We start from the raw sequence: 12,798 nt of genomic DNA, 5'->3' as shown, positions 1-12,798 counted from the left end.
CCAGGTGTAAAGGCTAACATGTTCATTAACCTACACTTTTTCCTCTTAAACATTTTAACACAATCAGCTTTACAAGTGTTTCTAGTAACCAAATGCACTGCAGGTCACAGGTATTGCAAAATAGCCCTAATACTATTCCATTCAACAAAAGAAAAGGGCAAGTTATGCATTACCACACAAGCAGTCATCGATTCTCTAAACTTTTTAGAACAAATCTTAGGGGTTGAAGTGACTAAGGAGCCACTACCATATGATATCAACAATTGCCCAACATCCCTAGTATCTCTTCTAATTCAATTTTCTAAATGACGTTTCATATTACCTGTCCCATACTTGCTCTCATAATTATATTCTTGATTATAATGTATGCTCTTACTTTTTTGTTTCCCATCTTTTCCATTAGGCAACTTCTCAAAGTGACCCCACACTTCAGACGTTAGCTTTCTTTTCCTTTTTGTAGCTTTTTTCCCTTTAGCTTTGCCTTCTACTTCTTCCACCCCCACAATATCATCATCATCGTGTTTATCTCCATCATCCTCCAGCAAAATCTGGTGAAGCTCAATGTGCTCTCAATTCATGTGGTACTTGATTCAGTAGCTTCTTGCTCATTACCCATGGCATTTGCGGATTCCCACACTTGTTCCGCCATCTACAATTTAAATAACAAACACTAAATAAGTACCCAAATATAATTAAACCCATGGAGATTTCAGATTTATTATTAACAAAAAATAAGAGATAAACTAATAAAAACTCTATATTTAAAAATTTGTCTGCACATATGACTTGGGGGTTTTTATAATTAAAAATTATTATCAAACTATTAAGAGTTGTAATTAAATGAAATGTAAACACAATGTAATTACTCCAGATGCAACACAGGCCCATTAATTAATATAAATATACTATAGGGGTGTTTGGTTGGAGGGAGTGGGAGTCTAGAATCGGAATCGGAATGGATGACTCCCATTCCAACCCATTTTGTTAGGAGGAGTTCCATTCCGATTTCGATTTCGGGATGGAATGAGAATGACTCAATCTATATAGAACTCAATCCCTATTCTCCTCTATGGATTCAATTTTTCATTTCAATTCCAATTCTGATTCCGATTTCAGTCACGAACCAAATGTTTTGGGGATTTGACCATTCTGATTTCGATTCCAAACCATTTCGATTTTCATTTTCATTCTGATTCCGGTTGCGAACCAAACACCCTTTATATATATAAGATGCAACATGTCCTATTAATTAATATAAATATAATATATTTAGGGGGTGTTTGATTCACAATCGAAATCAAAATGGGAATGAAAATCAGAATGGCTTGGAATCGAAATCGAAATGGCCAAATCCTCTAAAATATTTGGTTTGTGATCGGAATCAAAATCGAAATCAGAATTGGAATGGAAATTTGAATCCCTGGAGAAAAGTAGAGATTGAGTTCTATATAGATTGAGCCATTCTCATTCCATCCTGGAATCGAAATCGGAATGGGGCTCCTTTCAACTAAATGGTTGGAATGAGAGTCACCCATTTCGATTCTGATTCCAGACCCCCATTTCTCCCAACCAAACATCCCTTTATAGTCACGGGCCAAATGCAAGAGATGGTATAAAACATTAAGGAGGTGTTTGGTTGGGATGAGTAGAGATCTGGAATTGAAATCGAATGGGTAATTTTCATTCTAACTATTTGATTGGGAGGAGTTCCATTTCGATTTCGATTCCAGAGTAAAATAGGAATGGCTCAATCTATATAGTACTCAGACCCTACTCTTCTCTATGGATTCAAGTTTTTATTTCAATTTCGATTCCGATTCCGGTCACGAACCATATACTTTGAAAGATTTGACTATTTTAATTTTAATTTTAAATTATTTTAATTTTAATTTTTATTTTGATTCTGATTGTGAACCAAATATCTCCTAAAGATATCCAGAATTTAAAAAATAAACCAATTCGTTTATATCAATATAAATATGTGTGCACTGAGTCTGAGATCGCAAAGTTTAGGTACAATCTTTTTTGACCAAGAGAGTGAGATTTGCTATTGCTACTGGTCCTTGTCGGCAAAATTAAAAGAGACTTAAGAGAGAGATGGTACAGTGACTTAATATTAAGAGAGAGAGATACTCTGAGAGAGAGAGTGCAAAGACTTTGAAAGAGAGAGAGACCGAGTCTTGGAGAGTGAGGAAATTGCTTCTGTTCACCGTTTGGTGGTGGTGGCCAGGCCGTCTTACACTTGATCACGGCGGTGCCTTCGAAACGCGGGAGAGAATTGAGTTTGGTGGATATGCGTAGGAGCTGATATGTTCGTTTAATTTTATTTTAGAATTTTTAATAAAAAAATAAAAATAATCATTAATTTTATAAAAAATAAAAAAATTATATATTTTTTATATATAGATTAATTAAATATATCATAAATGAATTTATAGATTAACATGTGACACAATACGAAATTCTTCGTATCATAAATGGATCGACGTAATTTTAACACGAATTTGTATAAGTCTAATACTAATACGAAAATTTCATGTCGTGTCATATATTATGTTCACGTATCGTGTTGAAAATTACCATCCCTAATATGAAAGTAAAAAGTATATGAGAAATCTCCTTGATGACTCTCAAGTTTTATTGGGAATATCGGTGAAGTTACATCGGTGGTTGGTGATTAATCTCTAATTAGGGCTAGAAATAGGCTCAGACCGACCCGAAGCCCATTGGGCTAGCCTGACTTCTGGCCAGGCTTCGAGCTAGGCCCAAAACAATTCAAGTCAGATTTGGGCTGAATTATAGAGCCCATTTATCTTTTGGACCGGGCTCGAGTATGTCCTTAGCTCGGCCCGGGCTCAGCCCGAGCCTGATCCGAAGTTCAGCCCATCAATTTGGCCTGAACCAACCCGAATTTCAGCCCGCCGCCCAGCCCGAATAAGATTACAGTCTGATTTATAGTCCTGAGCCCACCGCCCAGTCCAACAACCCTGGCCTTTCATCTTTCCCGTGTCGTGCGATGCCCTAGCCCATGGCCGTAGAGTGGATCGTGGTCGTTGTCCATCCATCGGCCATCGCCATCTTCGTCTTCTCCCATCGCCGACGAGAGTATCTTCTCTTCACCCATCAGCCATCGATGCTCTCCTTTCCACAGGTCCACTTTTGTCGTGCCCATTCTCCCCCAGATCATCGCTCTCTCGAGCCTTGACTGTCGCTTCCAAGCCTCCAATCTCTCTCCGACCGCTGCTCCCAAGCCCTCGTCTCCCTCCGACCATCACTTTCTCGAGCCTCGACTGTCGCTCCCAAGCCTTTATCTCCCTCCGACCACCGCTCCCAAACCCCACTGCCTAGTGTCCCTCGATCGCCTTGACTTTTCTCAGAAAGTCCGACAAGCTCTTCGACGGTGTCGGCGAGGCCTACGACCGGTCTCGCAGCCCATGCCAGTCTCGACCGTAGTCGCTGCCATCTGGCTCCTCATTGTCCATGCCCATGCCCTTAAGACGGGCATCATCTTCATCGAAATCGATGGCACCACCCGACCAAGCTCGACCTCCAAGAGCCAGGAGGTCGTCGTCGTTGCCGGAGACCTAATGAGCATTGTCATCGTGGTGGCTAGCCACCAAAATGGGTGAGGGCTTATAGGGCTTTAGATTTTTTTTTTTTGAATTTTTTAACGAAGAATCGAGATGTATGTGATGTTGGCAGTAGGTCGGTCCGATCTGTTCGGCCCGAGCTCGAGCTCGGATTTGGGTCAGATTTGAGTCTGGATCTTTTAAAAATTTTCAAATCTAAAGTTGACCTGAAATCTGATAAAAAATTTTGAATTGAATTCGGATTGAGGTTTGACTCAGTCCGTCCCAGCCCACTTTCAGTTCTACCTCTGATTTCTTGACTGACCATGTGTTCAGGAGACTTTGCCCTCCGTTGCACTTTTTTTTAGGTAAAGCTTATGATTATTTAATATTTATTGCTAAAAATTATTGGGTTACTTGATTGGAGGCCCCCGTGCGGAATGGACTTCAACAAACTAAAAAAAAAAAAAAGTTCAGTTGACGGACCTTTTGTCACCTTGCTCCCCCAAGCACATATTTTTTATATTTTTAAGTAACGAGCTGATATATTCGTTTAGTTTTATTTTAAAATTTTTAATAAAAAAATAAAAATAATCATTAATTTTATAAAAAATAATAAAATTATATATTTTTTATATATAAATTAATTAAATATATCATAAATGAATTCATAGGTTAACATGTGACACAATACGAAATTCTTCGTATCATAAATGGATCGACACAATTTTAACACAAATTTGTATAAGTCCAATACTAATATGAAAAATTCATGTCGTGTCATATATTATATTCGCGTATCATGTTGAAAATTACCATCCCTAATATGAAAGTAAGAAGTATATGAGAAATCTCCTTGATGACTCTCAAGTTTTATTGAGAATATCGGTGGAGTTACATCGGTGGTTGGCGATTAATCTCTGATTAGGACTGGAAATGGGCTCAGACCGGCCCAAAGCCAATTGGGCTAGCCCGACTTCTAGTCGGACTTCGGGCTAGGCCCGAAACAGTTCAGATCGGATTTGGGCTGAATTATAGAGCCCATTTATCTTTTGAGCCGGGCTCGGATATGTCCTTAGCCCGGTCCGGACCTAGCCCGAGCCTGATTCGAAATTCAGCCCATCAATTTGGTCCGAACCAGCTCGAATTTCAGCCCGTCGCCCAGCCCGAATAAGATTATAGTCTGATTTATAGTTCTAAGCCCGCCGCCCAGCCCAACAACCCTGGCCTTTCATCTTTCCCGTGCCTTGCGATGCCCTAGCCCATGGCCATAGAGTGGATCGATGGTCGTTGTCCATCCACCGGCCGTCACCATCTTCGTCTTCTCCCATCGCTGACGAGAGTATCTTCTCTTCACCCATCAGCCATCGGTGCTCTCCTTTCCACAAGTCCGTCTTTGTTGTGCCCGTTCTCCTCCAGATCGTTGCTCTCTCGAGCCTTGACTGTCGCTTCCAAGCCCCCAATCTCCCTTCGATCGCTGCTCCCAAGCCCTCGTCTCCCTCCGACCGCCGCTTTCTCGAGCCTCGACTGTCACTCCCAAGCCTCTATCTCCCTCCGACCACCGCTCCCAAACCCCACTGCCTAATGTCCCTCGATCGCCTCGACTTCTCTCAAAGAGTCCGACAAGCTCTTCGACGGTGTCGGTGAGGCCTACGACCGATCTCGCAGCCCACGCTAGTCTCGACCGTAGTCGCTGCCGTCTGGCTTCTCACCATCCATGCTCACGACCTTGAGACGGGCATCATCTTCATCGAAATCGATGGCACCATCCGGCCAAGCACGATCTCCAAGAGCCAGGAGGTCATCGTCGTCGTCGGAGACCTAATGAGCATCGTCATCGTGGTGGCTAGCCACCAGAATAGGTGAGGGCTTATAGGGTTTTAGATTTTTTTTTTTTGAATTTGTTAACAGGAAATCAGGATGTATGCGATGTTGGCAGTAAGCTGGCCCGATCTGTTCGGGTCGGGCTCGAGCTCAGACTTGGGTCAGACTTGGGTCTGGATCTTTTAAAAATTTTTGAACCTAAACTCAGCCTGAAATTTGATAAAAAATTTTGAATTGGACTCGGATTGGGGTTTGGTCCAATCCAAACCAGCCTACTTTCAGTTCTATCTTTGATTTCTTGATTGACCATGTGTTCAGGAGATTTTGTTCTCCGTTGCACCTTTTTTTTTTTTTTTTTTTTTTTTTATGTAATCGTTCTCCTTTGCATTATTGGGATGACTAGGTAAAGCTTATGATTATTTAATATTTATTGCTAAAAATTATTGGGTTACTTGATTGGAGGGCCCCCGTGCGGACTGGACTTCAACAAACTAAAAAAAAAAAAAAGTTCAGTTGACGGACCTTTTGTCACCTTGCTCCCCCAAGCACATATTTTTTATATTTTTTAGTAACGAGCGATTCTTCCACAACAAGGGGCTGTGGACCGGCTTTTTAATTTTAAAACATGAATGGATTTCTCAGAACCACACAAATACCAAAGACCTGCGTCTCTCTTCCAAAGTCTTTGCCGACACTGCCATGCCGTTTAGACTGGTGAGCCAACCACTACTGACTGCAAGTCTTCCACAAGAGGAATCCTTGTATAAATCCTTGCACCTCATAAATGATTTATTAATTCCCAGGGTGGTGATTCTACAAGTAAAGCCCATGTAGTGGACTCACCCATGAAATCCCAGGTCAATCCTCTATAATGGCCGTGATTAAGAGGTCCCAACTCCTCATTAATGTATGATGACTGGGAAAGGATGTGAGGAGATGGCATTTACGTTTGTGTAAAGATTTAGGAAGCTGTTTAATGGGGCCTGCGGACCCACGACAGTAGGGTTATTAATATCCTGCTAGGTTTTTTATGGTCCAACTTAATTGCGTGTTCTCTTCTTCTTCAAGTACGACAAGTAGACATTTGTGACATATTTGTAAATTCGTATATTTTTTTCTACATATATCCCAATATATGCATATAATATACATTTCTTTATATCAAATAATCAAGTCAGGACTCCGGAGGTTCGATGGCTGCTCGTCAGCCAATATGCTAAGGAAGTAATCTCAGCCAATATCCATGTACAAGTTCTCCCCAGCTATAATAAATAACTAACTCGGGGGAAGAGCCTCTCTTCCATCTGGATTCCGAAAAAGAAACTATCGTGCCGTTCGTCATGCCCTCTGGTATCAAGTATCTATATGAACTTCTTCTTGGTGCATACATAGCTCGCAGATTCGAGCAATATTTGGTATTATCAAGACTGCTCTCGAATTTTCTCCTCCTCCTGTTCTTGCTCGCCCACAGTCTCTACCTCTCAGCTGCTTCCTTCATTGCCTACCCAGTATGGAACTCTTCCGGAGAACTCTCTTGCGATGATTCCATAGTAGAGTGCGGAGGGAAGGATATGAAGGACTTCTATCCTTTCATGCGAGTTGACCCTCTCAGCGGATCTTGTTATCCTCAAATCACTTGTTCACAAAATAACGTTGTTATGAAGATCGGCTCGGTTGAATATCGGATCAATCACATCGATTACGAGAACCAAACTCTTGAGATGGCCATTGCTGATTATTGCTTGCCCTACGACCAATTTCAGATCAATTACTTCTCGGATGTCGAGTCTTTGTTCCGCTACACCGAGCACAACATATTGGTTTTACTGCTCTACAATTGCTCATCCCGGTTGCTGGGCTTGGATGGTGTCCATCAGCTCTCATGCTCCAACGACAGTACTGGCCAATATTATTACACTGCCATGGATCTTGGGTTCTTCGGCTCAGAATGCGCATCGGTTACCTATGCCATTGCGAATCAGAAAAGTATGGATCAACCGATCAAGAAAGGTGTTGACGGACTTATGGCACTGGAATTTGAGGTGACATGGACACCGCAGGATAGAAGGGGTTTTGGCGCGTGTATCCAATCTGGTGGACTCTATAGGAGCCACCCATTCCTGCATGATATGGTCTTCTGTCATTGCCTGGATAGCTCTACTTATCTTCACATTTGCCCGGATCAAAGAGGTAGGTAGTGCTTAATTACCATTCCTTTCTGTGGTTAACAAGTTCCTGTAGATTTCTACTAATGTCTCCCCCTTCAAGAAGGAAGGATTACAATATGGCAAAACACCCACCTGCACCAGTCTCTCCAAACCGCATGCTTGCTGCCATCAGCATGTGTTCCTCACCTTATTTGGGTTAGGTCGATTCTGTTATGCGTTTGAGATATGATATATATATACTCATCTAATTGGTTCAAAATCAAATTAAGCTTCACCGGATCCAGCTTGTTCATAAAAAGATTATGCTGGTTTTGTCGGGTTACCTATTCAAGAAAGAAAAGAGGTTATATTTAGATTTTTGACCCCAGATTTCATTGTACAAAAACGTATTTTTCCCTTTTCACTAGTGTGTAGAATAATTCTTAAACTTTCTGGTATTTTCACTGCTAAGTCTGTCAGGTGTTTGAGATATGATACTCATTTAACCTTCTTCAAACCCAATCAACTCATTGAACCTAATCCAATCTATCTATTAAATGGAGGATGTTAGTATAGTTGGGTCGTCTCTTTAAGAAAGATGATGCGTTCAGTTTTTTCCATTTTCTTCTTTGATAGAGAGTTTTACATTTCCATTTAATAAATGGTTTGTGCTCATGTTGACACAAAACCAACTTGACCTGCATTGGACCCAGTTCATATCTTAGCTGACCCGACCAATTTGCAATGCTTGGCATGCGGATCTTAGCTTCTGAATAATCCAAGATTGGTTCCAGCTATTTCATTGCTAAAATAGTTTTTATCCTTTCTTTTTCTCAAAGCAAGACAATGTCAAGATACCTTACATATCATTGAAATATAACAAGAAAGGCAGGGGGGGAAATTTTAAACAAGAAAAAGAAAGACGATGGTACGGATCATAGTTAGTCCATACAACAAGGTTTAGCCCAACTAGATCCAGCCGACCATGCAAAAAGACCCATTTATAACAAAAGGATCATCTCCGGCTTATATTCCCACAAACTGTCCACTACATACATATCCCAAGACTGGCTTAACTATAATAACCCATATCCAAAATTTAAAATTTGAAATTTAAATCAAAGATCACTATGAAAGCCGTGTATTGGACCTTAATTCTCCACGGTGCATAAAAGGTAAAGAACGAAATTATCTCACAAGTATTCTTATATTTATATGTTTAAGATTTTAATTTTACTAAACTTTTCTTCCAAAATATGATACAAAGTAATGCTAGAAAAAAGCAAGAATGCCTATAATGGTTGTTGTCATGCGTACAATATCCACAAATATCACATATCATATGCAAATTGAATTGGATGAGGCTGTCATGCTGGCAGAATAGTAGCTGTGGCACAAGCTCGTTCCAGCTCCAAGTCAGCATATTTTTGATGCCCTAGCTCAACTCAAGCCATGGATAACCTGTTCCTCTCCATTTAGAATTTGGGTTAAAGTAAATTGTAGGCTGGCTTAAACCAAGGCGCATCTCTAGTCGTGCCAGAAAGTATACTTAAGATTAAGTATAATCAATAAGTTTCTATAGGACTACTATGCTTCATAATTGAAATTCTAATAGTTTGCATGCTAAATTTTGATGTTCCTTGATGTTACAGGTCATGCAAGCAAGATTTCAGCAAAAAACAACATTATAGGTAATAAATTTGAAGTAGCATCCTTTGTCTTATTTCCTGTTCTTGGAAAACCAATGGATGGGCAATTTCAAATAAAATATCATAATCTTTGATTTCACTAATATGTAGAGGTAATACAATAGAATCTTTGATTTTGAGATTTCTTTTCTAATGAAACAATACTTAGATGTTTCTATTAACCAATTGGTGAGAGCTGTGACTAGGACCTAATTTATTTTCGAACATATCCTACAATCATGTTATAAGTACCATGGGTACTCTAATCTTTGTACCATCATAGCCTACATTAGATCTTAACTTTGCAGGTGGAATTTCGACTTTCACTAATACATTGCAAATGCATTCGATCATCTTAGGTACTTAAAAGTTCAATATGGTAATACATCGCAAACACTAACTCCATCACTTTGCAGGTGGAATTTTGAGTACAGGAATCTTCCTATTTGTATGTGTCCTCTTATTTTATTTTTGTTGCGATAGACAATTGAACATTGCAATCTTTCATGGGAAGAATGGGTCAAGAAAAGATCCAAAGCTAGAGGCCTTCATCGAGATGTTTGGGCACTTGGCTCCAATGAGATATAGCTACTCCGATGTGGAGAAGATGACCTCTTGCTTCAGTCACAAAATAGGTCAAGGTGGTTATGGTGGCGTGTACGAAGGGAAGCTTGATAATGGTTGTCCAGTGGCGGTGAAGGTCTTGAATAGTTCTAAAGGCAATGGCAAAGAATTCTTCAGTGAGGTTATCAGCATTGGTTGTACTTACCATGTTAACATTGTGAGCTTACTAGGCTTTTGTTTGGAAGGATCCACAAGAGTTCTTATATATGAGTTCATGGCCAATGGATCGCTTGAAAAGTTCATTTACACCAAGAAACAAGCAATACCAAGCCTGACATGGGAGAAGCTTTTGAAGATTGCAATTGGCATTGCACGGGGCTTAGAGTACCTCCACCATGGCTGCAACATCGGAATTCTTCATTTTGACATTAAGCCACATAACGTACTACTAGACGATGATATGCATCCAAAAATATCTGACTTTGGGCTAGCTAAATTGTGCCGCTCAGCGGAGAGCATCATATCAATGGTGGGTGCTCGAGGAACTATAGGGTACATTGCCCCCGAGGTCTTCTCGAAGAAATTTGGAGGGGTCTCTAGCAAATCCGATGTTTATAGCTATGGGATGCTAGTGCTCGAAATGGTTGGGGGAAGAAGAAATCTTGAAGTTCAAGTAGACAATACCAGCGAGATCTACTTCCCACATTGGATTTACATGCATCTCAACTTGGATGGAAATTCGAAAATTTTCAGGGCCGTGACTGAAGTGGAAGAAGAGATTGTCAGAAGGATGATTCTAGTTGGTTTATGGTGCATCCAAACGAAGCCAACAGATCGACCCTCAATGAGTAAGGTTCTAGATATGTTAGAAGGAAGAATTATAGATTTGCAAATTCCACCCATGCCACTTCTATCTTCCCCCTCAAAATCAGCGGAGCATTCTCTGACAAATCGTTCTCATGAAATAGTCTCAATGGTCACTTGTTAGAATAGACTTAAAAGATTTGACTGTATATTAACCATGGTGCTGTAGGCATCCACTTATTTCCTGTGTCGGACGAAGATGTGTGGTTCTAAAATAGCCTAATAAATCTTTGAACCTTCAACAGATTTATATTTTACTTTAATATTTAGGGAAATCAAGGAGAGAACTAGAGACTTCAAAGTTTAAGATTTCTTTTACAAAAGGTTTTCTAAATTATATGTGTTAGCTTTTATTGTACTTTTTGAGAATTCGATGGAGCATGGATTATGACTACTGAATTAGTTGGATTGACTTGCTTCTAAACTATTGAATACTCGAGCATCTCTATTGTCTGATTCTTAGCCATCTATGCCAACAAATGATGCTACTTTCTGCATTTAGTTGGTGCGGGGCCAGTTTTCGATCTCCTCGACCTCTTTGCCCTGTTCCATTCACAAGTCAAGATAGTTGTCTTCCTTCAGTTGATGAAAGATTCTAATACCTACTCTGTTTTGGTACGTTTTTTAAAGTTGTAATACCTCTCTTTGCCGCACGTTCCTCGTAGGCGTAGTAGCATCTTCATCATTTATTATATCTCCATTTTCGAGCCCTGAATAAAGGCTAGGTGCTTATTACTTATCATCAAAATAAATAAATACATAAATAAAGAGAGAGGGGGACTTGCTTCTAAACTAGAATCGATCGCTGCAAATTAAAAAACAGAGTTTTTCAAGTCAATTGTGCTGCTGGCACGCAAAAAAGCCATGGCAAAATACTTTTCTAGTAGCTTTTTCTGATTTATTGGTCCTATAAATTATATAAAAGATTAATTTAGATGAGGATATGTAATAATTCATATGCAAAAACAAGTTATGGCAATAGTCATATAACTTTCCATCAGCAAAAAATCTATTGTACAAGATTTGCATCAAATACTATCTTGCAAATAATCAAGAAAGATCTGGTGTATAAGATTTTTGGCAATTGTCAACTTTGTCAAATGTATTTAAATTGAATAATTCATCCGTGGATTTATACTGGGGGTGCCAACTGAACTAAGCATACTGACATTTGGCTTGGGCTCTAGTTGAGAAGATCTTCAGTCAAGCTCGGTTTGAAGCTAAACAAATCAGGTTTGAACTAGCAAAAAAGGCTCAAAATTAACTTTAACTCGAGTCTAAAATTGACCCATCTCGATTAGGCCCGGCTCAAAAGGGTTTAATATATTTAATTGGTGCACTTTTTATTCTTTAGATTAATTGAATATTAATTTAGCTCCTAACCGGACCTTAAAACTTAAACCAAGCTGGAAATCAAGATTCAGCTTTTATTCGTGGTTGAACTAAAGCTTTACGTAGGCTTAAGTCGATTTTAGCTCAATTAACATTATCAACCTGATCAAATATGTCTTTCTAGAGCTCGATTTGAATTTAAGCTTGAATTCATCTTGAAATAATGGCAAATAAATCAAGCTTGATTCCATAGTTTAAGCTTGAAATTAGCTTCAAAACAAGTTTGATCACACCAAAACTTGATCAAGCTGGCTTCATTACAGTCTTTAATCAGTGCTGGGGGCTTATTCCTCAGAACTTTACCTTTTACCCTTAAAGGTTGAAGTGTTTGTCCTATACTTTCCAAGCCTAGGTTCATATAGCGTCAGGATTTCTTAGGTTGTCATGAAGGTGAAAAACTCCATAAACAAGATGAGAAGAATAGATGAGGACCAGCCTGCTAGCTTCACATTCTTTTTCATGGATGAGGACCAACCTGAGTGGCCCAAAAATTACAAGCGTAGGACCGAGCTTGGGTTTTAGGCCTTAAATCCGTTAGCGGAAATGGTAGGAAGCCTCTGGGCCTAGGCCTGGGCCCGATTTAACTTGTGCCGAGCTGCGTCCTGCGTAGGAAGCCTCCTTACCCGTCCTACTGAAGCAAGGCCCAGCCCATTGGTAGTCTAGTTACCTCATGTCCCCCTATTCTGCCACAAGTTCCACATTCCATCAGAATTGTACTAACAAAATGTTATATTTTTATCGCGTGTAAAT

The 12,798-nt window shown here is 39.8% G+C and overlaps 1 protein-coding gene across 2 annotated transcripts; it reads left to right on the top strand.

Moving 5' to 3' along the window:
* Positions 1-6,555: 6,555 nt before the first annotated feature.
* LOC105059838 (rust resistance kinase Lr10) lies at positions 6,556-10,900 on the top strand. 2 transcript variants are annotated; one of them, XM_019855584.3, is made up of 3 exons: positions 6,556-7,583; positions 9,193-9,231; positions 9,645-10,900. In XM_019855584.3, exons 1-3 carry the CDS (start codon positions 6,734-6,736, stop codon positions 10,778-10,780), a joined length of 2,025 nt encoding a protein of 674 aa, XP_019711143.1. In that variant the 5' UTR covers positions 6,556-6,733; the 3' UTR covers positions 10,781-10,900. The 2 variants fall into 2 exon arrangements, with proteins under 2 accessions (XP_019711143.1, XP_010941600.2); XM_010943298.4 differs by lacking the exon at positions 9,193-9,231.
* The last annotated feature ends 1,898 nt before the right edge of the window (positions 10,901-12,798 follow it).

Source organism: Elaeis guineensis, chromosome 10 (genome assembly GCF_000442705.2).
Source record: "Elaeis guineensis isolate ETL-2024a chromosome 10, EG11, whole genome shotgun sequence".
Taxonomy (NCBI): Eukaryota; Viridiplantae; Streptophyta; class Magnoliopsida; order Arecales; family Arecaceae; genus Elaeis; species Elaeis guineensis.
The sequence above is the reverse complement of the archived record's forward strand: the minus strand, read 5'-3'. Positions and strand labels throughout refer to the sequence as shown.

Bases quoted from the DNA above. Each gene is read 5' to 3' on its own strand.
- LOC105059838 (XM_019855584.3), top strand. From the start codon at position 6,734: ATGCCCTCTGGTATCAAGTATCTATATGAACTTCTTCTTGGTGCATAC. The intron at 7,584-9,192 runs GTAGGTAGTGCT...TTGATGTTACAG, and splicing joins CATTTGCCCGGATCAAAGAG to GTCATGCAAGCAAGATTTCA. The intron at 9,232-9,644 runs GTAATAAATTTG...ATCACTTTGCAG, and splicing joins AGCAAAAAACAACATTATAG to GTGGAATTTTGAGTACAGGA.